Below are 26,335 nucleotides of genomic sequence, written 5' to 3' on the forward strand. Positions count from 1 at the left end.
TGTGTGTGTGTGTGTGTGTGTGTGTGTGTGAGAGAGAGAGAGAGAGAGAGAGAGAGATGGATCGATTAGTTGATCCTGAGGATTGAATGTCAGGCCTTCCTCAGGCAATTTCTCTCCCACTAACCTATATTCCCAGCCCTGAAATAGTCCCCTTTGGTAGATAGATACTTAAACTAAAAGTGTTGTTATTATGCAAAACATGCTAGAACTCCTCTTCAGGAGTTCCTTTCCTTCAAATACCTCCCTAGTTAATGATAAATGATAATCAGGAAGTAGCCACAAATCTTTCAAAAATAAATCTAGTGAGTAAGATGAGTACTTCTAGTCATAAGCAAGGAACAATCTTAAAATGTCCTAGAGGGGGTTTCAAGAGTGATAAGCAAAGAGATAGATGCATTGCATGGCAAAAAGTGTATGGGTAGAGTTTGAGGAAATGTTTGTTTTTGTGATCTTACAACGTTAGGCCATTAGTAAAGAGCAAGATAATATAAATAGCTAAGAGATCAGTGAGCTAGACTCAGTACACAAGTACAGAAAATGTGATATAAGTAATGCAAATGTCAATACTTTCGTTTTTCATAGAGATTCTCTCCATTTTTAAGGGTCCAATCATGTTTGCCAATATGATGAATGCCATACACCTCCATTCCAGAAATTATACATATATAAAATTTTGTGAAAGCAATCCTTGAAGAAGAGTCCTTGTCAGAAATTCATGTTTAATTTACTTCTGTTATTTTTTAGTGGCCTTGGGTGTTTCTGTGAGTGTGAACCATTTTGTCCATCAAGGGACTATGATTTTAAATAATATCAAGAAAATGAGTATTTTGGCGCTGGAGTTGTGGCTCAGTGGTAGAGCACTTGCCTCACATGCATGGAACACTGGGTTCAATCCTCACCACCACATAAATAAAAAAATAAAGGTATTGTGTCCATCTACAACTAAAAAAAAAAAAAGAAAGAAGAAAATGAGTATTTTTAAATGAATGAAGACTAAGCATTGTATTATCTATTTAAATTTCCAATAAGATGTTTGTCCTTTACAGTGTTTTTCATTCTTCAGACATAGTATAGATCAGTGGCTTTCAAACTCTTTTTTTTTTTTTCCAGTAGGGATTTAACCCAGGGGCATTTTATTACTGAGCTACATCCCCAGCCCTTTTTATTTTTTATTTTGAGACAGGTTCTCACTAAGTTGATGAGGGCCTCACTAAATTGCTGAGGCTGCCTCAGCCTCCCAAGCCACTGGGATTACAGGTGTGCGCCACCATGCCTGACCCACAGGTTTCTTTTATCAGTTTAAGAATTTGTTATCGTTTTCTTTGCTTTTTCTGAGTCTCTCTCTCTCTCTCTTTTTTTTTTTTTTTTTTTTTTTTGTGTGTGTGTGTGTGGTACTGGGAATTGAACCTTGCAACACTAGGCAAACACTCCACCAGAGAGCTATATCACCAGCCTAAGACTTCACAACTTTTAGAAGAAAATACATGAGAATTTTTTTGTCTTATAAAAGGAAATTTTCTTAAGTCCCCAAAGAACCAACCAGAGATAAAAACCAGATTTAAAGATAAATCTGACTACACTAAAATTTTAGATTTTCTGTTTAGAATAGGCAGAAAGGCCATGTAGTAAAGATATTTGCAAGACATAAAAGAAAAACTTCTGCAATTTAAAAAAAAAAAAAAAAACAACTCACTGAATAAGCAAAGGATATGAATATGGAGTTCAGAGAAAAAGGTATTTGGCCAATAAACATAAGAAAAATGCTGAGATCTTTCATAATCAGGGAAATACAAAGTAAAACAATGTTATCATTTCACACTATTAGGTTGGCAACTATTTAGACAAAACCAAGTATATTGGTGAAGACATTATAAATCATAGACTCATATACTATTGTTGGGGAAGTAAATAGATTCAACCACCTTGGAAAGCAATTTGGCAATATCTAACAAAGTGATATCCTTTGCCATTCAACCCACAGAATCTGCCTCTTGACATATACCCTGGAAAGAAGCAATTTTAGCAGTTGTGCACAGGGAACACATACAGAAATGTTCACATGACATTTTTGTACTGATGAAAAATAGGAAGTGACTTAAGTATCCATCAGCAGTTGAATACATTAATACATTTTGGTCTATTCATACAGTAGAATGTTTTATAGCAGTTAAAATGAGTGAGCTAGTACTCATGTATTAAAACTAAAGAGGAAAACATTTTGAATAAAATACAAGTTGTAGAAAATGTTTAGTGTAGTATCTTTACATACAAGTTGGAAATAAGCAAAACAATACTGTATATCTTTATAGAGTCTATGTATAATAAATTTTAAAATCTGGGGATGCTCAAACACCAAATTCTGATGGAGAACAGATTTTAGTTCTTTCCCTAATGGAGAAAAAAAGATTTGCATCAAACATGGCAAACTGTAGATTGATAGAATTGGATAGTGAGTTCAGGGATATTAAGTATTCTATGCATTCAAATACTTAAAAATAGAACCTGGTGCAGCAGTGGCACACATTTGTAATCTTAGCAACTTAAGAGGCTGAGATAGGAGAATCACAAGTTTGAGGCCAACCTGGGCAACTTAATAAGCAAGACCCTGTCTCAAAATAAAAGGTACTGGGCTGGAGGTGTGGCCTAGTGGTAGAGCACTTGCCCAGCATGTGTGAAACACTGGGTTCAATTCTCAGCACCGCATATGAATAAACAAATAAAATAAAGATCCATCAACAATTTAAAAAAATTTTAAAAATATTTTTTAGTTATACATGGGCACAATATCTTTATTTTGTTTATTTTTATGTGGTGCTGAGGGTCGAACCCAGTGCCTCACATGAACAAGACAAGCTCTCTACCACTGAGCCACAACCCCAGCCCTTAAAAAATATTTTAAAAAATAAAAATAACACAAAAATAATTAGGGCTGGGATTATGGCTCAGCGATAGAGCACTTGCCTAGCATGCGTGGGGCCCTGGGTTCGATCCTTAGCACCACATAAAAATAAATAAATGGAATAAAGGTATTGTGTCCAACTATAAAATTAAATATTAAAAAAAAAAATTAAAGGGACTAAGGATATAGCTCAGTGAAAGCACCCTTGGACTGAAGCCCCAGTAACAATAAGTATTTTAAAATAATTCACAATTTTTTAAAGTTTCAAGTGAAACATAAAATAGTTTTTGTATCATTATCTAAACAAAAAGGGAAAATAAAAGACTGAGGGTACAGCACTCTTCAAGATAAGCAGGGAGAGAGCTTTCTTTTGTGTGTGTGAGGACTGTTTCTTTACTACCCAGGTATATCTGTGTCAGAAGAAACTTGTAGGTCATCTGTTGTGTCTTAATTTTTGATTTTGCAAACCTTTGATGCTCTCAAATTGCTATTTTCTATGTCATGGATTCACATGTTCTGAGTTTTCACATTCTCAAACTGATACTGGTGTAAATTTTTCTGGTTTGAGTGAGTTACTTTGTTTGACTGTTGTTGCTTTAAAAAAAAAATGTTTGTAGTTGTAGATGGACAGAATGCCTTTATTTTATTTGTTTATTTTTATGTGGTGCTGAGGATTGAACCCAGAGCCTCACACATGCTAGGCAAGCGCTCTGACACTGAGTTACAGCTCTAGCCCTTGACTATTGTTTTCATAGATACTGTTTTTAAATTGTCTCCCTGAATCCCTCTAGCTGAAACTTCAACTACCAGTCCCAGCTTCTTAGGTGATTTAAAGTTTGCCTCTGAAGTTGAGTGGTACTGTGAATCTCTGCTCTACCATTAGCCTGTTGAGAGACTCTAGACAAGTTTCTTTTTTTTTTTTTTTAATATTTATTTTTTAATTCTTGGCGGACACAACATCTTTGTTTGTATGTGGTGCTGAGGATCGAACCCAGGCTGCACGCTTGCCAGGCGAGCACGCTACTGCTTGAGCCACATCCCCAGCCCCTAGACAAGTTTCTTAACTTCTCTAAGCCTCAGTTTTCTCCCACATCCAGAGGAGAATTAAATGGGATTGTGCACATGCAGTGGATAGACAGAAGTCTAGTTATAATAAGCTAAATAACTTATAGTAATCTTCATAATAACAATGTAACAGCTGATTGGTAGCTGTGCAAAGGACTTGATTAAGACTTTGAAAATGTCCTTGCCATGAGGTGTGATCTGCCAAGTGCTGCTTAAAGGGCCAGTAGGTTTGATGAACTATATGTATTAGCTATTAGAGACGTGCTGTTTTATTTTCTTTTAAATTGAACTCATGATTTATATCCACATGGCTTTCCCCCCTCATCTATCATTCGCATATACCTTTATTTTCACTTCTCTAGGTTTTGCTAAATTGGAAGCCTTGTATCTGTGCAGTTTTGTTCTCATTATTTATTTATTTATTTTTCTTTCAGTAGAATTAAAAGTGGGAACAGTTGAAGTCCAAGTGGAGGTGGGGGAAATAAAACAGACACTCCTTGATGTATAGGTAGAATAAAAGGTACAGTAGAAAGACGCATGGAAATAGAAGGTGGAGCTGTATTTTCAGTATGTGTGACATTTTTCTTACTTGTTATATATTCTAGTGTGCTTATAGCAAATACCATAAAACCATAAATAAGTGAAGGAAAATCTTTTTCTATTAGTAGACAAGTAGTTTTTTGGTCTTCCTATACATATAAAGTCCACTAGAAAATACAAAGAAGGCTGGACATAGTGGTGGCACATGCCTGTAATCCCAGCGACTTAGGAAGCTGAAGCAGGAGGATTGCAAGTTCAAGGTCAGCTTCAACAATTTAGTAAGGCCATAAGTAACTTAGTGAGAGACCCTGTCTCAAAATAAAATATAAAAAGGGCTGGGGATGTGGCGACCTTGGATCAATCCTCAATACCCCCTTAAAAAAAAAGGAGAGAGGTGTAACTAGTATCTTTGCAGTAGAGGTAAATAAATTTTGGGGAGGCAAGGCAAACCCAGGATTTTACTGAAGGATAATCTTAGGTTTGATTTTCTAGGATCGTCATCTCTTCCTTTTCTTCCTTTTCTCTCTCTCTCTCTCTCTGATTTTCATGGAGTGCTGTGCTATGCACTTTATCTGGAATAGTTAATTTAATTCTCACAATAATCCTAGTAGGTAGATGCTCTTCCTATTTTTATCTTACTGATAAGTAAACTGAGACTCAGGAGAAGATGATTAAATTGCCTTGGGTCACTCTGCTTTTAAGTGCTGAAGTCAGGTCTGAACACAGATTTGTAACTTTCAACCACTATTCTCTTTGGTCTGCTGTAGTGTTACATAGGTTTGAATTCTCCAGAATATCAGAGGAGATGTCATTTAAATTCTGAAAAGTATGTAGAATTTTCTTTAGCAGAAGGAAGAAAGGAAAGGAAACTAATATTTATTGTGTGGGTACTAAGCGCTACCCACTAAGTGGGGGCTCTACCTAATGTGATCTCACTTAACCTTCAGTACAGTACTGAAATTGCATTGTTTCCTTTGAGAGAGATACTGAGAGAGAATTAGACTAAAGTTTCAGAGCCTTGTGGGAAGTACAGGGAAGAAAGAGAGTCAGTGGTAGTAGAAATGTCGGGTAGGTTATGGGATGCACCAGCAAGTCATTCAGAACTCAGATTATGTTTTTTATGTTAGATTGACCTTCCAACAAACCATGACAAGAATAAAAGATCAAGGAGAGAGCTCAGCATTTTTGTAGGGCATAAGTTAGGATAATTTGAGGTGCATGTGTATATGTGTGTATGTTGCTAGAAAGCAAACCTGTGGCTTCACATAAGTGCTCTTCTACTGAGCTTCATCCCCAGACTGATAGTTTGGCATTGACAAAGTATATTTTTACATAGGAAAGTAGGAAGGAACACAATAGGAAAATGGATTAGAACAAAAGTACCAATTTTGAAATATGAATCATAAATTTATTCAAAGACTATCTGATCCTAGAAGGAAGATACCAACACAAAATTAAGACTCTTATTAATTTTCTACTTTGTCCCCTTTCCCACTCTTAATTCTTCCCTCCACCTTTTTTAGTGAATAATTTTAAGCATACACAAAACCACATAAAATACTATAATGAATACAATGTGTGCATCATCCTGTCCCTGGCTAGTCCTATGTGATCCATTCACCCTCTTTTATTGTTTTCAAGAGGTTCTAGACATCATTTCACTCAAAAATATTCTAATATGTATTTCTGAAGATAATGACTCATTTTTAAAACAACAAAAATACCATTATCATATTACATCATTAAATATCCAGTTAGTGTTCAAATTCCTAGTTGCCTTACAAAAATCTTAATTTTTAAAACTTTATTTGAGGGGCTAAGGATGTAGATCAATGGTAGCGCCCTTGCCTAGCATGCTGGGTTGGATCCCCAGCATTATAGCTAATCAGTCAATCAAAATTTATTTGAGTCATAGTCCATGTTAATGTTCAAATATTAGTGATTGCTGTGACTTTTAAGTCTCTTTTTTAGTTTATAAGTTCATCCTTTATTTCTTCCCTCATTCCTTTTCTTTGCCACCTCTCCTGGACAATTTATTTATTGACATAGATGATTTGTTTTGTAGAACTTCTTATAGTACAGATTTTTCTGATTGCATCCTCCCAAATGTTTTGTTATGTATAATTGAGGTTTACAACATGACATGATGGGATACATATAGTTTAAGTGATGGTTTATAGTGAAGCACATTAACGTATCTGTTATCTCACATAGTTATTTTTTGATGATGAGATTAGCCAAAGTCTACTTAACAAAAATTCCCAGTACAGTTTTATTAACTTGAGTCTTCCTGTTGTACATTCAGTCTCTAAACTCATTCATCCTACATGTTATTTTTATCCTTTGACTTATGTCTCTCCATTTCTTCCCTTCCTAGCCCACTCCCATGTCAACTGTGTTTTGTTTTCTATCTCTGTGTATTTGAGCTTTCCTCACCACATTTTTAAGTGAGATTCTGTGTTTGGCTTATTTCACTTAGCATAATTTCATCCAGGTTTGTCTGTGTTATGGCAAATGGTAGAGTCTCCTCTCTTAAGGCTGAATAATATTCCATTGTGTAACTATACCACATTTTCTTTATGCATTGTTTGTTGATGGACTCTTAGATTGTTCCCATATCTTGGCTATTGGGAACAATTCTAAAATGCATGGGAGTACAGATAGCTTTGTGAGGTGATGATTTTCTTTCCTTTGTGTGTATACCCAAAAGAGGGATTGCTGGGTCCTATGATGGTTCTATTTTTAATTTCTTTAGGAACGCCCCTTCTCTTTTCCATAATTAGTATACCAATCTACATTCCCTCCAACAGTTTACTAGGGTTCTTTTTTCTTCATATTCACTAGCATTTGTTATCTGTTGTCTTTTTGATAATAGCCATTCATATAGGTATGAGATGGTATATCAGAGTGGTTTTAATTTGCCTTTCCTTGGTGTTGAGCACCTGTTTGTATATCTGTTAGCCATTTTTATCTCTTCTTTGGAGAAACAGCTGTTCAGATCCTTTGCCCATTTTTAAATCAGGTTATTTGTTTTTCTGCTATTAAGGTGTACAAATTCTTTATAATTTTTGGTTTTCTTTTCTCGCCCCCTGCCCCAATACTGGGGATTAAACTACATCTCCACTGAGCTACATCCCTAGCTCTTTTTATTATTAAATTTGAGACAGGGTCTTACTAAGTATTTTCCAGACTGGTCTTGGACTTGTGGTTCTTCTGTCTCAGCCTCCCAGAGTTAATGGGATCATAGATGTGTACCACCCTGCCTGGCATAAATTTTAGATTAGTGTCTTACTTATGATATGTGGTTTACAAATATTTTCCCATTCCTAAGGTTGCCTTTGCATTTTGTTGATTGTTTCCTTTTCTGTGCAGAAGTTTTTTAGTTCTAATATAATCCCAATTCTATTATTTTGCTTTTGTGTCCTGAATTTGTAATTTAACATGTAAGAAAATTATTGCCATTGCCATAATTTTTAGGAGCTTTTCCCCTGTGTACTTTTCTAGTATTTTTGTGATTTTAGTTCTTTTTTAAAAAATTTTTTATACCTTTTATTTTATTAATTTATTTTTATGTGGTGCTGAGGATCAAACTCAGGGCCTCACACGTGTGAGGTGAGTGCTGTCCCCTGTGCCACAACTCCAACCCCATGATTTCAGTTCTTATATTTAGTTCTTTATCCATTTTGGTCTCAACTCTTCTGTGTTTTCAAAAGTGACAGATTTATAAAGAGGCTTGATCGGATTCATATTTGTCTTTTTTTTTTTTTTGACAAGACAACTTCCTTAGTTGTGATGTGTTTTTTCATTGGGTATTGAATGTCCGGTTGTCTCTTTATTGTGTTGTATTTATGATGTTGTATTTATGATCCTAATTCTGATTCTTTAGTTCTGTTATTTCTTCTCTATTGTTTTACTTGAATGCTGCTATGAAAAGAAAACCCCTTTTGTACTATTTGGCCACTGGTATCGTTACTGTACAAAAGGCAGGGCAAGTGCTTGATTCAGTCCATTCATTTACTAGTTTTCAAAATGATTAATTGATTTCGTAGTGTCCTTAATGATAACTAACCTGTTTTTTTGAGTATCTCAGTAAACTCATGGACATAAAAATCTTTGATATAGTTCAACCCACTTACTCATTTATTCCCTAAGCTTTTGCCTCCCTCCTGCCCTGCCATTTTGGAATTTGTATCTATGGAAAAGTAGAAGTTTACTGAAAACAAGAAATGGATTAATCAAGTGTAGAGATTTTTGCAATGGCACTTAAGAGGCTTTCACTGAAATTCTCCTTTTTACAGTGTGCATTTTGTACTTGCATGTACTCACCCATCTGCAGGGAAATTGCCCTTTTTAATTCTGTAGGAAAATTCATATATATCCAAAGGCTCTTCCAGGATTTTTAGAATATTGCTATAGCAAGATGAAAGGGCATTTTTAAAAAAAGTTTATTATGCCAGCCAGGCAGGATGATGCACCCCTGTAATCCCAGTAGTTTAGGAGGCTGAGGCAAGAGGATCACAAGTTCAAAGCCAGCCTCAGCAATTTAGCAAGGCTCTAACAACTTAGCAAGATCCCATCTCAAAAAGGATTGGGGATGTAGCTCAGTGGTTAAGTGCCCTGAGGTTCAATTCCTGGTACCAAAAAAATTTTTTTTTTAAAAAATTCCAAACTAACTATAAACATATTAATCTAACCTTCAGAATCTGGTTTTCAAAAAGCATTTAAGATTATCATAGTTAGAACTTCACAAGTTGACCTTTTCCTGAGAACCTTAGTTAGAAGTAGTATCTCTAGTTTCTAAGACAGATTTCTTTTATTTTTCTTTCTTTGTTTTGGTACCAGGGAATGAATTCAGGGGCATTCGACCACTGAGCCACATCCTCAGCCCTATTTTTTTTGTGTGTGTGTGTGTGTGTGTTTTTTTTTTTTTTTGCTCCTGGGAATTGAACTCAGGGGGCACTCAACCACTGAGCCACATCCCCAGCCCTATTTTGTATTTTATTTAGAGACAGGGTCTCACTGAGTTGCTCAGCACCTCACCATTGCTGAGATTGGCTTTCAACTCGAGATCCTTCTGTCTCAGCCTCCTGAGCCACTAGGATTACAGGCATGCACCACCGCACCGAGCCTAAGACAGATTTCTAAAACATCAAACTCCTTTTTTTTCTTAGTGTAAGAATTGTATTGCTGTATTGCTGGCCTCAGAATTTTCTAGAAAATCAAATTTTATATAATGGAAAACCAGCGTCTGTATACATGAGTACTAAAGTTTGCAAGCTTTTTTTGTTTTAAGTAGAATTTTAAATACTTGTTAAAATGAAAATGTACAGTAGCATTTACTGGATTTTGCAGTTCACAAAAACCCTTTTCACATTCATTATTGCTTGCTTGCTTTTTTGGTGCAAGGCAAACCTGGGCCTCACACATGCTGGCACACTTTACCACTGAGTTAAATTCTCAACCCTCATTATCACATTTCTTAAGCTGCACAACAACCTGAGTTAATATTGAGTACTTATTGTCTGACAGATTCTATGCTGAGCCTTAATGTGGATTGTTTAGTTTTAATCTTCACAGCAATGTTGCTAGTGGGTATTTTTCTTATTCCTATTTATGAGTCAACTGTGGCTTAGAGAGGTTAAGAAGTTTGTCTGTGCCTTATAGCTAGGAAGTGAAGGAGTCAGGGATTGAGTCCTTGCTCTTAACCACTAGTGTATATCCATGTCATCTGTATTTTTTTTATAACTTTTTATTTATTTTATGTGGTGCTGAGGATCGAACCCAGGCCTTGCACGTGCGAGGCGAGTGCTCTACCACTGAGCCATAACCCCAGCCCTCATCTGTATTTTTACAGATTAAACAAACCACCCCTTGGAAATATTTGGAGACTTTTCCCAAGTTGCTATTTAGTATGTGATGGAGTCAGGACCAGAATCCCTGAATCCTCCAAGTGCCAAGGCAGTGCTTTCTCCCAACAGGCCCCTGGTCAGCAACCCTGGTTTCCTCAGTCCACTGCTGGAACTTGCCCTAACAGCAACAGAACCAGAAAGGTACAATTCAAGATTTTAGTAGCAGCATTTTAACTTAATATAAATGACCCAGCTGAATTAGCACTAAATTAGGACAGTACATATCTAGAGACTGAACTAGTACTCCATATCCAAACCACATTCATGTTCTCCACACATTGATTTCTAGGTGGAGCCAGTCATTTGGACCATTTACTCAGCTTTCTTTACTGCTTTTCTAGCCACAGTGTCTATTTTTTTCCCTTGAGAAATATGTGCATCTTTTTGATGAATGATCTACTCAGAAGCCAGGAGTCCCTCCTACAATTCAAATTATAACCAGCAGTAGCTGCTATTTATTGTCTGTTTTCTGCTATCCAGAGTATTATGTTAAATACTTAGTATTTTACAAATTGATGATGATGATGTTGTCATACAAAGAGATACCTACCCAGGCATTTGCCAGATCATTCTCTTGTCACACTGCTTAAAGAAACGGAACATTAGAATTTCAGTTTGAGTGTCTGGATACACTTCTCCAACTGTGTTTCCTCCCAACTCCTGAGAGATAACTACTATTTTAAGTTTGGTGATTCTTATTCCCATGCTTCTAATTTTAATGTGTTTTTAGGTTTCATGAAAATTGTATTTTATTATGTATAATCTCTACCACTTGTATTTTTTTTTTTTATTCTTATGTTTATAAGAGTTATCCACATTGATGAGTATACCTCTGGTAGTTTTTAAATTTTTATTACTATTTAAATTTTTTCATGAAATAAGTGTACTACTGTTTATCTATTTTCTTCCTTTTTTGAAAATATTTTTTTAAATTTTTTTTTAAGTTGTAGTTGGACACAATGACTTTATTTCATTTATTTATTTATTTTTATGTGGTGCTGAGGATCAAACCCAGCGCCTCGCACGTGCTAGGTGAGCGGTCTACCATTGAGCCACAACCCCAGCCCCCATTTTCTTCTTATTGGAACAGTATTGCTATGAGCATTCTTGTACACGACTTATCTGGGGTACATATATGTAAGAGTAGAATTACTCTGTCATAGGAGATATATATCTTCAGATTTACTAGATATTGCCAAATTGTTGACTGTAGTGATTGATTCAGTGTGCACTCTGTTGAGCAGTGTCTGAGTTCTCATTTCTCTGCATCCTAAATAGTAATTGGCATTATCAGAATTTACAATTCTTGCTATTTATTGGATGTTAAATATTAGTCTTATGCTTTTTTACATTATTTTTTTCTTATTTGGTATAAATCTACAATGTCAGGCTAGAAGTGTAAGCCTAAGAGAACTTGCTCAAGGCCATGCAACCAGAAGAGGGCTGACCCTGGATTAAATGATAATTCTACCAGTACCAAAGCCCATGCCTGTTCTTCTGCATCTTCTTATCTGGAGATCACAGCATTGATGCTAATAGTGTCAGCTTGGTAATTTAAGGACTGATTATGGAGTTTTGTGCATTTTCTCCTTTTTCCTTTCTTCATCTGTTTCTTGAGAACTTCCATCAAAATATAGAAACATTGTGAAAAGAAAAGCCAGCCTTCCTGTTTTTAGTAAACTTGATCTCTTTGCTCTACTAATCTACCTTTGATTTTTAGTAGATCTGTCGCGACCCCTCGCCAGCCAGGGAAACACGACACAGGATTCTTCTTTCAACAGTTTATTCAGGCCTTGAGTCATGTATCATCTTCTAGCGCCCGCACCCGACACCCCCAAGCACAGCATAATAAAGCCCCCCGCATCCCAATCCCAAGCCGCCACGTGGATCTCTCTCATTGGGTGGTAAGGGATTGCGCGCCAACTCTCCATAAAAGGAGTTGTTTACCACAGGCCACAGTGGAAGCCGGCGCCATCTTCTAATGGCGGCCACGATCTATAACGATGGCTTACCACAGTTCCCCCTTCTATTTTATAAAACAATGCAGGCGAAAGTAGAGGTCCTATCCCACTGTGCAGAAGTGGCTGCAATGTATGGTCCAGTCCTAAGGAGGCGCCTTCCCCAGACCTGATCCCATATCAGCCGACGCCTTTTTTCGTAGGGCGGGACGTGGACGTCAAACCCGCATGCAATAGGACATGCTTTCCTTGAGGTCCGTTGAGGGATCACTCAAGTGCAGTGCTTTGCCTCGCATCCTGCATCGTGACGATAGCAAGAAGTAGGATAACACAGGTAGCCTGGTAATAATAACAAAATTTAAGTTGGCAACACAATCCCTAAGCCCCAGAGGAAGGTAAAGAGTCTGTAGCCGAGAAGAGAGACCAGTCCTGAAACCCATCTGCGTGCAATGGTAACAAGACCTGCAGAGTGCAAGGGCTATTCAGCACTGGGAGAGAATAAGGAAGAGGACATGCCAATCCCAGTGCAATGTGAAACTAACTTGGGGTGCAATGGCCCTGCCCAGAAAATCACTGTTTAAGATGTGCAAGCCAGATTTGTGGAGAAATGCCATTTTCTAAGGCCGCAAGAGCTTGTACAATCATAGCCTTTTCTTGTGCATGGCGAATTTTAAGGTGACAGAGAAGCCACAAACAAAGTACAACACCGAAGCAACACATTGCCCCCAAAATGCCCACTCCCACCCATTCCTTAAAGAAGGAAAAGGCAGAGGATAGCCAATTGGTGAATTGACCCAAAGTCACTGGTTCGACACGGGTGCTATTCAAAACAGCAATCTGAGTTAGTTGAGACTGGATCAAGTTTTCTGCTTCCATGGACCAGGTTCCGGATAGATACTCTCCGATGATGTGGGAGGCATTTCTGGAATCATTAAATCTGACAGAGGTTATACATAAATGCGCACGTTGATCGACACAACCCAAATGTACTAGATCAAACAATTCCTCAACTTGAACTTGAAGCAGATCTATCCTTTGATTAGCAGCCAGAATCCCAGATAAAATGTGTTGATTAATTCTACTTTGAGATTCAAGTATAGTGGATGTTTGTTGAATAACCTGATTAATAGTGGCAGCAGTTTGTACCTGGCTGGCCATGGCTACTCCAGCTGTAACCGCTGCAACAGCAGATACCGCCACAGCTGTCACTATAGCTGCCGTAATTCCAAAATCTCTACGGGTTCTAATCAGTTCAACAATAGGAAAAGACTCTGGATCTGCAGTAACCGGAATCGGGACAAAGGTCGGAACTTTCATAACCACTGCCGTAGTTCAGGAGCCATTCCAACACTCAGACAAATAGCAAGTAGTATTAGAACAATTAAGTATCCCCTGTGATGTATCATTAGCCAAAATAAACAGGAACGGAGATTGGAGACAGACTGCTGCGGAGGGTAATGTAGCATTAGATAATTGTGAATTATTTGCAGAAATTTTAAGCCTCCTACCTCGCCCCGAGTCTTGGGTAATACCAGAAACATTAAACAGACAACTTTGGACTCCTCGTAATTGAGCCAAAGCGGAAATATCAGCTGTGGCTCCCTTTTTATTGGAAATCAACCATTGAAACCAAGACCAACCTGCTCCTATAGAGGAATTATTGTTGGAAGAATTATACAAGTATCTTTTAAGAGAGGGGGAAAGAGAGAAACCTTTAGCGACCTGATGTTTCTCCCAAGAATGATCTTGGCAAGGTGTGAATGTTGGGGGGAAGCCACACTCAGGAGTGCAATAAGGAGAAGCCTTAAAATGAGTGGCATTAGAGGTCTGATTAGAAGGAGACAACGGAATTAACACCTGGGAAGTAATGGCCAGAGTAGTAATATTAAGCTCAGAAGTATTTGTCAAGTTTCCTGAGCCCTGGTTTTTCCCTGAGCTAACTTGTAGGAGCGCTGCAACCAAAACTCCCTGCGAGATCCGACTGTACTGCAATGGGTCCTCCCAATTAGTCAAGTTCTTAAGTTTTAAATGAATGCAATCACCCTTGGAAAAACTGAAGCAAAAAACTCCTGTGAGATTGATGCTGGAGAGATTGAAGGACCGATCTTGGTCCCCTCTAGGGGAAACACAAGGAGCAGACATCTCACATGAAGTAGAAAAAAGAGTGGGGAGAACACTAGAATTGCTATGAACCGGCATCGGCATTGGCCACGTTCGAGCTACCGCCCACCACTGCATTGATGTCCCCTGTACCATCGATATCAGCATTAAAACCAGGACATTCAGTAGAAGGATGGTCCTCATCATGAGATTGTTGCAGCGCCTCCTGTTGTTGGTTGATTGATGTCGGGACTCTTCTTGTCAGGCGTTCTGGAACCCACACCGGCTCCGTCCGGTCCTGTGGGAAAACACAGACAGAACCTCGTGCCCATGCCAGCACGGGATCAGGCCCATACCATTGTCCAGAAAGTACATCTTTCCACTTAACGTGCCCAAAGTTCGGGGCAGAGGGCGAACAGTGCCTAGTCACAGCAGAGCGCCCTTGGATGTCCAAATTCAAGAAATTAATAGTAAATAGAGCCAGGGAGAGGCGCTCTTTCGGGGTGTGGCCTAAGCCAATTCCCCCTTTTTGTTTTATTAACATCTCTTTTAGAGTCTTATGAGCACGCTCTACAATACCCTGACCTTGTGGATTGTAAGGTAAACCATGGACAAGCTGGATACCCATCTGGCTGCAAAAGGAAGAAAATTGTCGTCCAGTATACGCTGGACCATTGTCCGTTTTAATGGTCTGTGGTAAGCCCCATGCTGCCCAGGCTTTCAAGCAATGCGTGATAACATTTCCAGCCTTTTCACCAGACAAAGCAGAAGCATGGATAATGCCAGAACAAGTATCCACAGACACATGGACATACTTAAGCTTGTCAAAGTCAGGGATATGAGTGACATCCATTTGCCATATTGTTAAAGACCGCAAACCACGAGGATTTACGCCCACAGAAGGAGGAGGATGCAAAATGACACAACTAGGGCAATCCAAGACAATCTGGCGAGCATCAGCACGGGAGATAGTAAAGCGCTTTTGAAGTGCTCGTGCATTAATATGAAATTTACTGTGAAAGTTTCTAGCTTGGTCTAAGGAGGAAACGAAGAACATCCAAGAAGGACGAGTAGCAAGGTCAGCTTGGGCATTGCCAGCAGAAAGAGCACCCGGTAAACCTGTGTGAGCTCGAATATGTAAAGGGTAAAAACAGGCGGAGCGATTCCAAATCAGTGTTTGAAGATGGAGAAAAAGGGAAGACATTACTCCTGAAGTGTGCATGGGACCCACAGCTTCCAACACCTTTAAAGTTTGAACTACATAAATAGAATCTGAGATTAAGTTAAAAGGAAACGGACATTGTTCAAAGACTTTTATGACAATTTGTAACTCCACCCATTGTGGATTGCCAGGAGCAAACTGATGTTGGATAGGAGGTTAATCATTTACCACATAGGCTCCAATACCAGTTTTGGATCCATCTGTAAAGATATTTGCAGCTCCTGGGATAGGCGTAGAAGAAGTGATTTTAGGAAAAATGATAGGATGTTCCTTAACAAATGTTATAAGAGGATGTGAAGGATAATGATTATCTATCTCTCCTGGAAAAGAGCATCGCAATATAGCCCAATTATCCAGGTTAGCACACAAAACTTGAATTTGTTGACACGTATAAGGGACAATCACAGACGTTGGAGGAAAACCAAAAAATTGTATACTTTGTTGTATCCCTAACATAGCTAAGGAAGCAACTGTATCAGGATAATACTCAAGAGATTTTGTAGGGGATATACGTGGATGTATCCACAATAAAGGACCATCTTGCCACAAAACTCCAGTGGGTTGCCGTACAGTGGCGAGCACACATAATTGAAGAGGCTTATCCTCTTGACGTCTGCAAAGGCTAGCATGTTGTATAGCCTCCTCCACTTTCAGCAGCGCTGACCTTGCTTCCTCAGTAAGATGCCGAGGGGAAGAAAGGTCTGAATCACCTTTAAGAATTTCATACAAGGGTTTTAATTCAGCATTGGGAATATGTAAATAACCCCTAATCCAATTTATGTCACCCAATAGTTTTTGGAAATCATTTAAGGTACGTAAATTATCAGTCCTGAGAGTCACATTTTGGGGTGTAATAGTTTTACAAGAGATACTAGCACCAAGATAATCAATAGAATCTCCTGTTTGTACTTTATCAGGTGAAATAAGCAAGCCCTTTGATTGCAATAAATGTACCAAATCAGTGTAAGCTGCTTCCAACATATATTTGGTTTGGGCTGCCAGCAATATATCATCCATATAATGTATACACTTTAACAATGGATACTTTTGTCTGAGTGGAACAATGGTCGCTCCTACAAACATTTGACACATCGTAGGAATATTGGCCATGCCTTGAGGCAAAACCACCCATTCAAACCTTTGATCAGGTTCCTCATGATTACATGAAGGCAGAGTAAAAGCAAAACGTTCGGAGTCCTGAGGATGCAATGGAATGGAAAAGAAACAATCTTTAATATCTATACATATCACTGGCCAATTTTTTGGAATTGTTGAAAGCAAAGGCAAACCTCTCTGAATGGGTCCCATGAGCTGCATTTGAGCATTAATAGCCCGTAGATCATGTAACAACCGCCATTTTCCAGACTTCTTTTTAATAATAAATATGGGTGTATTCCATGGAGAAGTGGAGGGCTTTATATGTCCCAACTTTAATTGTTCTTGTACTAAAGCAGAAGCTGCAGTCAATTTTTCAGAGGGGAGCTGCCACTGAGGAACCCACACCGGTTCCCCTGTATTCCAGGTAATGGGCACCTGATCCTCAGCGGCCCCTAAGAAAAACCCAGCCCATGTCTATTAAATTTTTGTTGAGGTTCTAAGTGATGTCTACATCCCTGCAAATTTTTTCCTAATCCAAGACCTGGTCTATATCCCATGTCCTGCATTATCTTTTGGGCAACTGTTGAATATTCATTACTAAGTTGAAACCCCATGTCCTTCATAAGATCACGTCCCCATAGAGAGATTGGGAGATCGAGCACATATGGTTGAAAAGTGCCAGAACGTCCTTCAGAATCTTTCCATGATAAATGCCTGCAGCTGACTTGTGGAGCCTGAGCGTATCCCAAACCTCTTAGTGATTGATCTGAGAGCTGCACCGGCCATCCCTTTGACCAGTCCTTTAAAGCAATTATGCTACGATCTGCCCCAGTATCTAGTAATCCTAAAATTGATTTGCTTTCTATAGTTAACTTTAAAGTAGGACGGTTCTTCATATCTAAGGACAGGTAAACGCAATTCCCTCCGGTGGTTCCAATCTCATCACTTGTCCTCAAAAAGGAATCAGCAGGAAAGCGGGTATGTAAACTGGGTAGAATTAGCAATTGGGCAATCCGGTCTCCTGGGGAAATGGACACAATGCCTTTTGGGGCCTCCACCATAACCTTCACTGTCCCTACCATGTCCGGATTAATAATCCCAGGGAAAACCTGAAGGCCTCATAGGATAGAGGAAGCACGCCCAATCAGCAAGCCCACAGTGCCAGGTGGTAAAGGTCCTTTAAATTCAGTTTCCACCAGTTGGACTCCCATTTTAGGTGTTAATACGAGTCTGGCGGCGGAGCAGAGGTCCAGTCCCGCGGCACCTGCAGTGGCTCTCCGCGATTCTTGGGATGGCGCAGGGACGGCCAGGACTCGGTTTCCATTGTCCCATTTTCCATTGCCCCATATATTTGCGGGCCCTGGGGTCGGGGGCTCCCCCGGCCGTTTTTTGACATGTTTCTATCTTTTAAAGGCTGACCATGTATATCTCTGACGGACCTACACTCATTAGCCCAATGCTTTCCCTTTTTACATCTGGGGCATAAGCCCGGTTGACGGCTAACAGAGGTGGGCTCAATTTTGGATGTTCCCTTCTTGTTAGGACATTCTCGTTTAAAATGTCCTCCTTGACCGCACCCAAAACACTTTCCGGCAACAGGGCTGGATTTATGTGATAATTGAAGGACAGCAGCAGCAAGGCCTGCATTAGTTAACGGCCCACCTATTTCTCTACAGACTTTCATCCAGGCTTCTATGCCTTTGTTTTTATAAGGAGTAATAGCTGCTTTACATTTTTTAGTACATTGTTCAAAGACAAGTTGTTTAATCAAGGGCATTGCTCTATCAGGGTCACCAAAGATTTTTCCTGCGGCGTCCACCATCCTGGCAACAAAGTCTGAGAAGGGTTCTGTGGGGCCTTGGATAATTTTTGTCAAATTGCCAGACACTTCTCCTCTATTTGGGAGTGATTTCCATGCACGGATACAAATGTTATTAATCTGTTCATATACCTCAGGGGGGTATCCTGTTTGTTGATTAGCAAACCTGCCTTGTCCCAAAAGCATATCCTTATCCCAGGCAGGGCGTCCCGCTGCATGATTTTGGGCAGCCTGCTCTACTACACCCTCTAGCATAAATGCTCTCCAATCCAAGTATTTCCCTGGGGAAACACAAGCGCGGACTAGACTAGCCCAATCTGAAGGAGTCATGCAAAATCTAGTAAGTCCCTCCACCTGAGTAAGGGTGAAAGCGGCATCCATGCCATAAGTGCGGACAGATTCTGCCAAGGTTTTAATTATCTTAAAGTCTAAAGGCTCATGATATCTTCCCCTGTTATTGTCCTGAAATACGGGGTATGCAAGTCCCATATCTGTATTAACTGTCCTCCAAACTTGTGCATGAAAAGATCTCCCGGAACCTTGGCTCCCCCCCACATACGGGGGTGGGGCAACCGGCACCATATCTTCTTCTAGATATTCTACCTCCTCCTCCTCAGAGTTTTGTTGACCGATATTAGATCCCTTCCCCTTCTTACAGTAGGCCTGCGTGCCCTGTATCTCCTTTTTCTTCTTTTTCATTTTTATCTTGCGTAGTTGTTGTAGCAATATATCAAGGTCCTCAGAACTCTCTGAGTCGCTTGTGTTCTTAGGCGTTTTTAATTCGGTCAAGTCTGGGTAGAGCCTTCTCCTATTTTTAGTTTCAGGCTCTCTTGCCTTCTCACTACTCTTACTCTTAATACTCTCTGCCACTTCACTATGTGATCCTTCAGATTTTTCCTCATGTAGTTGCTCAAGAACAGCTTGACCCTCACAGCTTCTTGGCATTTACTATCTACTATACATCCTCTAACTAACTTCCAAAGTGGTATAACACCACCCTTTAAGGTGCCTTGCTCACGAGCGAAATCTAGATCTTTCCCTAATTTGTCCCAGCTAGGAATCGTAAGACTCCCTGAAAAGGCAAACCAAGGAGCTGTTATATCAGCTTCTCTCAAAAACATCTGCAAAGTACTCTGCTTTACCTTAAGTCCTTTTGAACGTAGCAACCCATCTAGGGCCAACAAAATTGGGCTTGAAGAGGTAGTGCCCATAATGTCTCCAAAGATATAATGAAAGTGAAAGTACAAAAATCCCCGCTCTCTCCTTTTCTACAGAGGAGCGTCCCGTTCTATGAAATCCCCGCTCTCTCTTTTTCTACAGAGGAGCGTCCCGCTACTTACGTGCAGATTCCAACTTACCTGGGAACTTACTGGTGCACCACCCTGACTGCTGAAAGTTCTGGATCCTGGGTTCGAGGAATATGGTTCCCCGTATGGGCCACCAATTGTCGCGACCCCTCGCCAGCCAGGGAAACACGACACAGGATTCTTCTTTCAACAGTTTATTCAGGCCTTGAGTCATGTATCATCTTCTAGCGCCCGCACCCGACACCCCCAAGCACAGCATAATAAAGCCCCCCGCATCCCAATCCCAAGCCGCCACGTGGATCTCTCTCATTGGGTGGTAAGGGATTGCGCGCCAACTCTCCATAAAAGGAGTTGTTTACCACAGGCCACAGTGGAAGCCGGCGCCATCTTCTAATGGCGGCCACGATCTATAACAATGGCTTACCACATAGATCCACCCCCACCTGTTTTCCTTTTTCCTCTCTAGCTTCTCCATATGATAGAAAACATGCTACCTTCTGAATCTAACTTATTTTGCTTCTTAACATGATGGTCTCTAGGAAATCTGGAATTTTCAAAAATATTTTTTGTCAATGGACCTTTATTTTTTCTATTTTTATTTATATGCAATGCTGATAATCAAACCCAATGCCTCACACATGCTAGGCATGTGCTCTACCACAACCCCAGCCCAGAAATATGGATATTTTTAAGAGTGCCTGAACCTTTAGGTAGAAGGAGAGGATATGTTCAGATTCTGAGTAGAGAAGATTTGGAATTGAATTGAAGCTTAACTGAAAAGGAAGAGTATTAATTTTAAAAGACTGTAAAGTTAGGTAGGAAGCTACTTCTAGTGGTTGTGAATATGTGACTGCTTTGTTACTAGAAAAGGGCAAGGAGCACTTGCGAGGCTATTTCTTCTATGTTCTTTTTCTTCACTAGATCACTCACTTCAGACATTCTGGGACATGAATCTTGACTCAGTTCTAAACAATACTACTTAACTAAAGACTGGTTCTGAGAATACCATTTGGTGGTTTTCTGTAGATATTCAATTAGCAAAAAAGAGATATTCTCCCAAAGCCAATTCATTAGCCATTATAAGAAAGGGGGGAAAAATAAACCAAATGAAGAACATATTTTCCCAGTTTTATCTCTGCACTGAGTAGTGCAAGCAGGACCAATAACAAGAGTTATTATATTAGGATCTTAGGATATTTCTAGTCAAGATGACATTTTAGAGAGATGCCAAACATTGGAATTTCATCTCCCAGTCCCTAGTTTGCGAGGTCTTTACCAGAAAGGTACTGTTTAGAGAGTTTCACTATTTGTTTTGGACAGGGATGTTTTTTATCCTATTTGAATTAGTCATTAAAGTTTTATGGGAGAGCTCATAGAGGTATACATCACTGTAGATTTATAAAAACGACGTTACATCCTATTTTTACCAGTCTAGACCAAATCCCTGAGAATTCACATCAAAAATGTAATAATGCCTCAGCTCAAAATAGTAAATATTTTCTTTTCTTTTCACAAGTAACTTGGCAAGTTCCAAAAAGATCCCTCAATGACAGTTATTAATTATGGAGTGCATTGGGAATTGAAAATTAAAAGAAGTGTAATGGAGGCCATGTTGATCTTATTTTGTCTCAAAAATGCCTAATAGTAATCAGATAATACCTATCTCATAGGGAATTTAAGAAGCATAATTTTTATAAGACACTTTTAGTTCCTTATAGAAAACCATAGTTTAAAATATTAATAGTTTTGTACTATATGGTCCTGTTTATTATAACACTGACATTTAAACATTTTTGACTAACATTGTATATGTTAGTTTGATCTCTCCTTTTTAAGTTCATCTTGTAGCAGTGTCAGTGATAATTAACAACACTTTCAAGTCCACATATTTTGCTTTAAGTAATGCCTTTTCTTCCCTTTCAGGTAACAAATATACTCTAGAGACTCGACCCAACCAAGAAGGCATTGATGTAAGACAAGAGCTACTGAAGTTCCATTCTACTTATTATTCCTCCAACTTAATGGCTATTTGTGTTTTGGGCCGAGGTAAGAATTCTTTAAAATTTTCATATAATTGGGTAATCTAAGTTTTGTGTTTTTTTTTTTCCTACTTCAACTTTTTTCAAAGTATTAAAAGAAGGATATAAGAAATAGGTGTTTATCTGTTCAATCTTTTTAATACTGGTGATTGAACCCAGGATCACTTTACCACTGGGCTACATTCTCAGTTTTTAAAATTTTATTTATTTGGTGCCAGGAATTGAACCTAGGGGCTCTTAACCACTGAGCCATATCCCCAGCCCTCTTTTTATTCTTCTATTTTGCGACAGGGTCTCACAGATTTGCTTAGGCTTCAATAAATTGCTAAGGCTGGCTTTGAACTTGATATCCCCTACCTCATCCTTCTGAGCCTCTGGGATTACAGGTGTGTGCCACCATGTCCAGCTGCTCCAGGTCTTTTAAAAATGATCTACTTATTGCAGAATACATGGATGAGAATTTTTATTTATTTATTTATTATTTATTTTTTGGTTATACATGGGCACAATATCTTTATTTTGTTTATTTATTTTTATGTGGTGCTGAGGATCGAACACAGGGTCTCTCACATGCGAGGCAAGCGTTCTACCACTGAGCCACAACCCCAGCCCCATGGATGAGAATTTTTAATTCATTGTATTCCAAAAACAAGTTTATGTGGCTTAAATGGAGACCTAAAGAAACAAATTATCAGTAGCTAGTCTCACCAAGTATGTGTAGGGAAAAGAAGTTTGAAGAAAGATGGACAGACTTGACTTTTTTTTTTTAATTAACGTTTTAAAAATTATTTTTATTTTATTTATTTATTTTTATGTGGTGCTAAGGATCAAACCAGTGCCTCATACATCCTAGGCAAGCACTCTGCAACTGAGTTATAGCCACAGCCCCAAATTTGACTTTTAACAATTTATTAATCTAGAAACAAAATTTAAAAAGCAGATGATGATACACTGAAAAAAACTATCTTTAAACAACAAAGGTTTGATTTTTGTTTTTGTTTTTGTTTTGTTTTTTCGTTTTTATGGTGGTGAGAATCAAACCCAGGGCCTCATAAGTACTAGGGAAACACTCTTTCACTAAGTCAGGTCCATAGCCCTCAAAGATTGAATCTTTAATATGTGTTTTCTTTCTAGAGCTTAGTAATTCTTGGGGCTGGGTTGTAGCTCAGTGGTGCATGTGCTTAAGGATATGCAAGATCCTGTGTTCAACACCAAAATAATAGTAGTAATAATAATAGTAGTAGGAGTAGTAATATGTGTGTGGGGGGAAAAAATTTATCCCACATAGAAAGGTATAAAACAAAAAGTAAGTTCTTCCTCTTTATCATACATCCCCTGACAGCTATGCCCTTTCCTCAAAGATCTCAACTTAAGGCTTTTGTTGTTTTATTACTTTTTTTTTTTTTTTTTTTCTTTTTTTGGTATCAGGGTTTGAACTCAGGGATACTTGACCACTGAGCCACATCCCCAGCCCTATTTTGTATTTTATTTAGAGACAGGGTCTCACTGAGTTGCTTAGCACCATGCAATTGCTAAGGCTGGTTTTGAACTCTCAATTCTCCTTTGTCAGCCTTCCAAGCCTCTGGGGATTACAGGCGTGGGCCACCATGCCTGGCTTGTTGTTTTACTTCTAAAAGTAGAATTTTGTTAATTTGCTTGTTTGTGTTTGTTGAAAACATTTAAAAATGAGATTATACTACAATTTGCAGTTTTCACTTAATAGCACATGTAGATCGATTCTGTGGGTGTGTGGGTGTGTATAGGTTTGTAAACTTTATAAGTAAAACCCTTTATAAAAGAATAATGTAGGTAAAAATATAAAAGTAACTCGTTTAAGTGGCTATATAATTTTATCAACAGTTAAAAGTCTTTGAGTTACTTTGGCACATTATGATATAAAATCTTACAGATCTTGGAAGAGAGTTTTGATCATCTTACCCGAGAGCCTTATTTTATGGAGTAGTTAAGTTTGTGCAAGTATTTTGTTGTCATGATTGGTAAAGCTGGGGTTAGGAGCAAATGCCCTGATCCCTCAACTAGGATTCTTTTCATCATTTTATAGTATTTTCCCCCAAATCAAATACTTATTAAACTTTAACATTTGACTTTTAACAGTGAATTTGGACTGTATTTATAAGGTAAATGTTATACCTTATACTCTGTCAGTATTGGGAATCATAGTTTTATTTCCAAATAAAACTAAATGTTCTATTACTGTTTCTAATACATGTTTTAAGTTTATTGCAAGATAATATTTGTGAGTTAGTATTAATATTATGACTGAGAATATTTGAATATTTAAATTTTTATACCATGAAAAGGTAGATATGGGTGAAGTGTAATCAATTAGTATTGTTTAGCAATTTTAGAATTTACATAGGCACTGATAGGATTTAATTGAGTGTTTCATCTTTATCAGATGCCTTTTTTTGTTTGTTAACAGGTTTTCCTCCTTTAAAAGCCCCTAGACTTTTCAGGAAACATAAGGTCTTAAATACTATTTGCTTTGTATGATGATTAATTAAACTGTTTCAATGTCTTTTTTTATAGAATCTTTAGATGACTTAACTAATCTTGTGGTAAAGTTATTTTCTGAAGTAGAGAATAAAAATGTCCCATTGCCAGAATTTCCTGAGCACCCTTTCCAAGAAGAACATCTTAAAGTAAGTCCATGTATTATTGGTATTTTTTTTTTAAGTTGTGAACATATATATCTAGTTTACAAGAAAATAGAGGTTTCATTACTTAATGTAGTTTTTAAAAAAATATTTATTTTCTAGTTGTAGTTGTACACAATATCTTTATTTTATATATTTATTTTTATGTGGTGCTGAGGATCGAACCCAGGGCCTCACACATGCTAGACAAATGCTCTACTGCTGAGCCACAACCCTAGCCCCTTAACGTAGGGTTTTTTTTTTTTCTTCATATTTTTTTAGTTGTAGTTGGACACAATACCTTTATTTTTATTAGTTTTTATTTTTCTTGGTGCTGAGGATCAAACCCAGTGCCTCACATGTGCTAGGCGAGCACTCTACCACTGAGCCACAGCCTCAGCCCCTTAATTTAGTTTTTAATATTTGTCAGGTTAGCTGAGTGTGGTGGTGACACATGCCTATATTCCCATCAGCTTAGGAGGCCAAGGCAGGATGATAGTAAGTTCAAAGCCTGCCTCATCAATTTAGCAAGGCTCTAAGCAGCTTAATGAGACCCTGTCTCAAAAAAAATTATTTTTTAAGGGCTGGGGATGTGGCTCAATGGATAAGCACCCCTGGGTTCAGTACCTGGCACCTGCTCCCACCTCCCCAGAAAAATATATATTTGTCAGAATAATCAAATCAATTTTATATTTATTAGGAGTGTGTATCACCATAAAAATACCAATATGTTCTGATCTCTGCATGCTAAAAGTAGTTTTGATATCTATAGCCTTAGCAAGGCTATGAACATATTATATACTATCAGGAGGCAAGCATCCCAAACTATCTAGCTTTAAGGTCCTGGGGTCCTGGGACAGCTTACCCACTATAATGAAATTCTGCTGAGAACCTGCTTCATTTATTTCTTAGTGACCAATTCTTTGTGGTCTGGCAATCAATTTTGCTCCTAAATTTGGGATTCTTCCATGAAAATCAGTATTCTTCATAACTTGTAAATATTTTATTCAGTAGGAATTGAATATAGTGCATCTTTTGTGATTCATTTGTTTTTTGTTTTTTCCCCAGCAACTTTATAAAATAGTGCCCATTAAGGATATTAGGAATCTTTATGTAACATTTCCCATACCTGACCTTCAGAAATACTATAAATCAAATCCTGGTCATTATCTTGGTCATCTGATTGGGCATGAAGGTCCTGGAAGTCTATTATCAGAACTTAAATCAAAGGGTAAGTATATTGGGTGGCACTTTCTGAGTGTAGTATGACATCTTTCACTCTGGCTTTCATTTTCTCCTAAATATTTTCCTGTAAAGGAACATTTTTAAATTGAGACTGGGATTACTGAGCAAAGTGATTGTTAATGTGCTTTGTTTTTTAGTTTGGGGACTTTTTTTTTCATAATTTTATTTTACCCTTTAGTATTGAGCCATGAAGATTAGAAATTTCAAAAGATAACATCTAGCATGTTTTTTATTTTTGTTTTTGTTTTGTGGTGCTGGGGATCAAACCCATAATCTCATGTGTGCTTGCTAGTCAAGTGTTCTCTCTCTGAAGTATACCCCCAGCCATGTTTTGAATAAGAAAAAGGTTAAAAATAACAGCCTATATAGGTTATTCTTTACCATCTTGGTGAAATGTCAGTACATAATATTTATTTGCCTACTGTAATCCATCAAATCAGAAGGGTGTAAAATCTAGATAATAGATGATCTCCAGGG

The 26,335-nt window shown here is 38.3% G+C and overlaps 1 protein-coding gene across 2 annotated transcripts in view; it reads left to right on the forward strand.

The window, feature by feature from the left end:
* The window catches only part of Ide (insulin degrading enzyme), a 101,905-nt gene that overhangs the window by 27,661 nt on the left and 47,909 nt on the right, over positions 1 to 26,335 (forward strand). For both annotated transcript variants that reach the window (XM_027939953.2, XM_071611085.1), the window contains exons 5-7: positions 21,841 to 21,963; positions 24,507 to 24,619; positions 25,682 to 25,844. In XM_027939953.2, the coding sequence (XP_027795754.1) occupies positions 21,841 to 21,963; positions 24,507 to 24,619; positions 25,682 to 25,844 (399 nt within the window). The remainder of the gene's footprint in view (positions 1 to 21,840; positions 21,964 to 24,506; positions 24,620 to 25,681; positions 25,845 to 26,335) is intronic.

Source organism: Marmota flaviventris, chromosome 4 (genome assembly GCF_047511675.1).
Source record: "Marmota flaviventris isolate mMarFla1 chromosome 4, mMarFla1.hap1, whole genome shotgun sequence".
In the NCBI taxonomy this organism is placed as follows: Eukaryota; Metazoa; Chordata; class Mammalia; order Rodentia; family Sciuridae; genus Marmota; species Marmota flaviventris.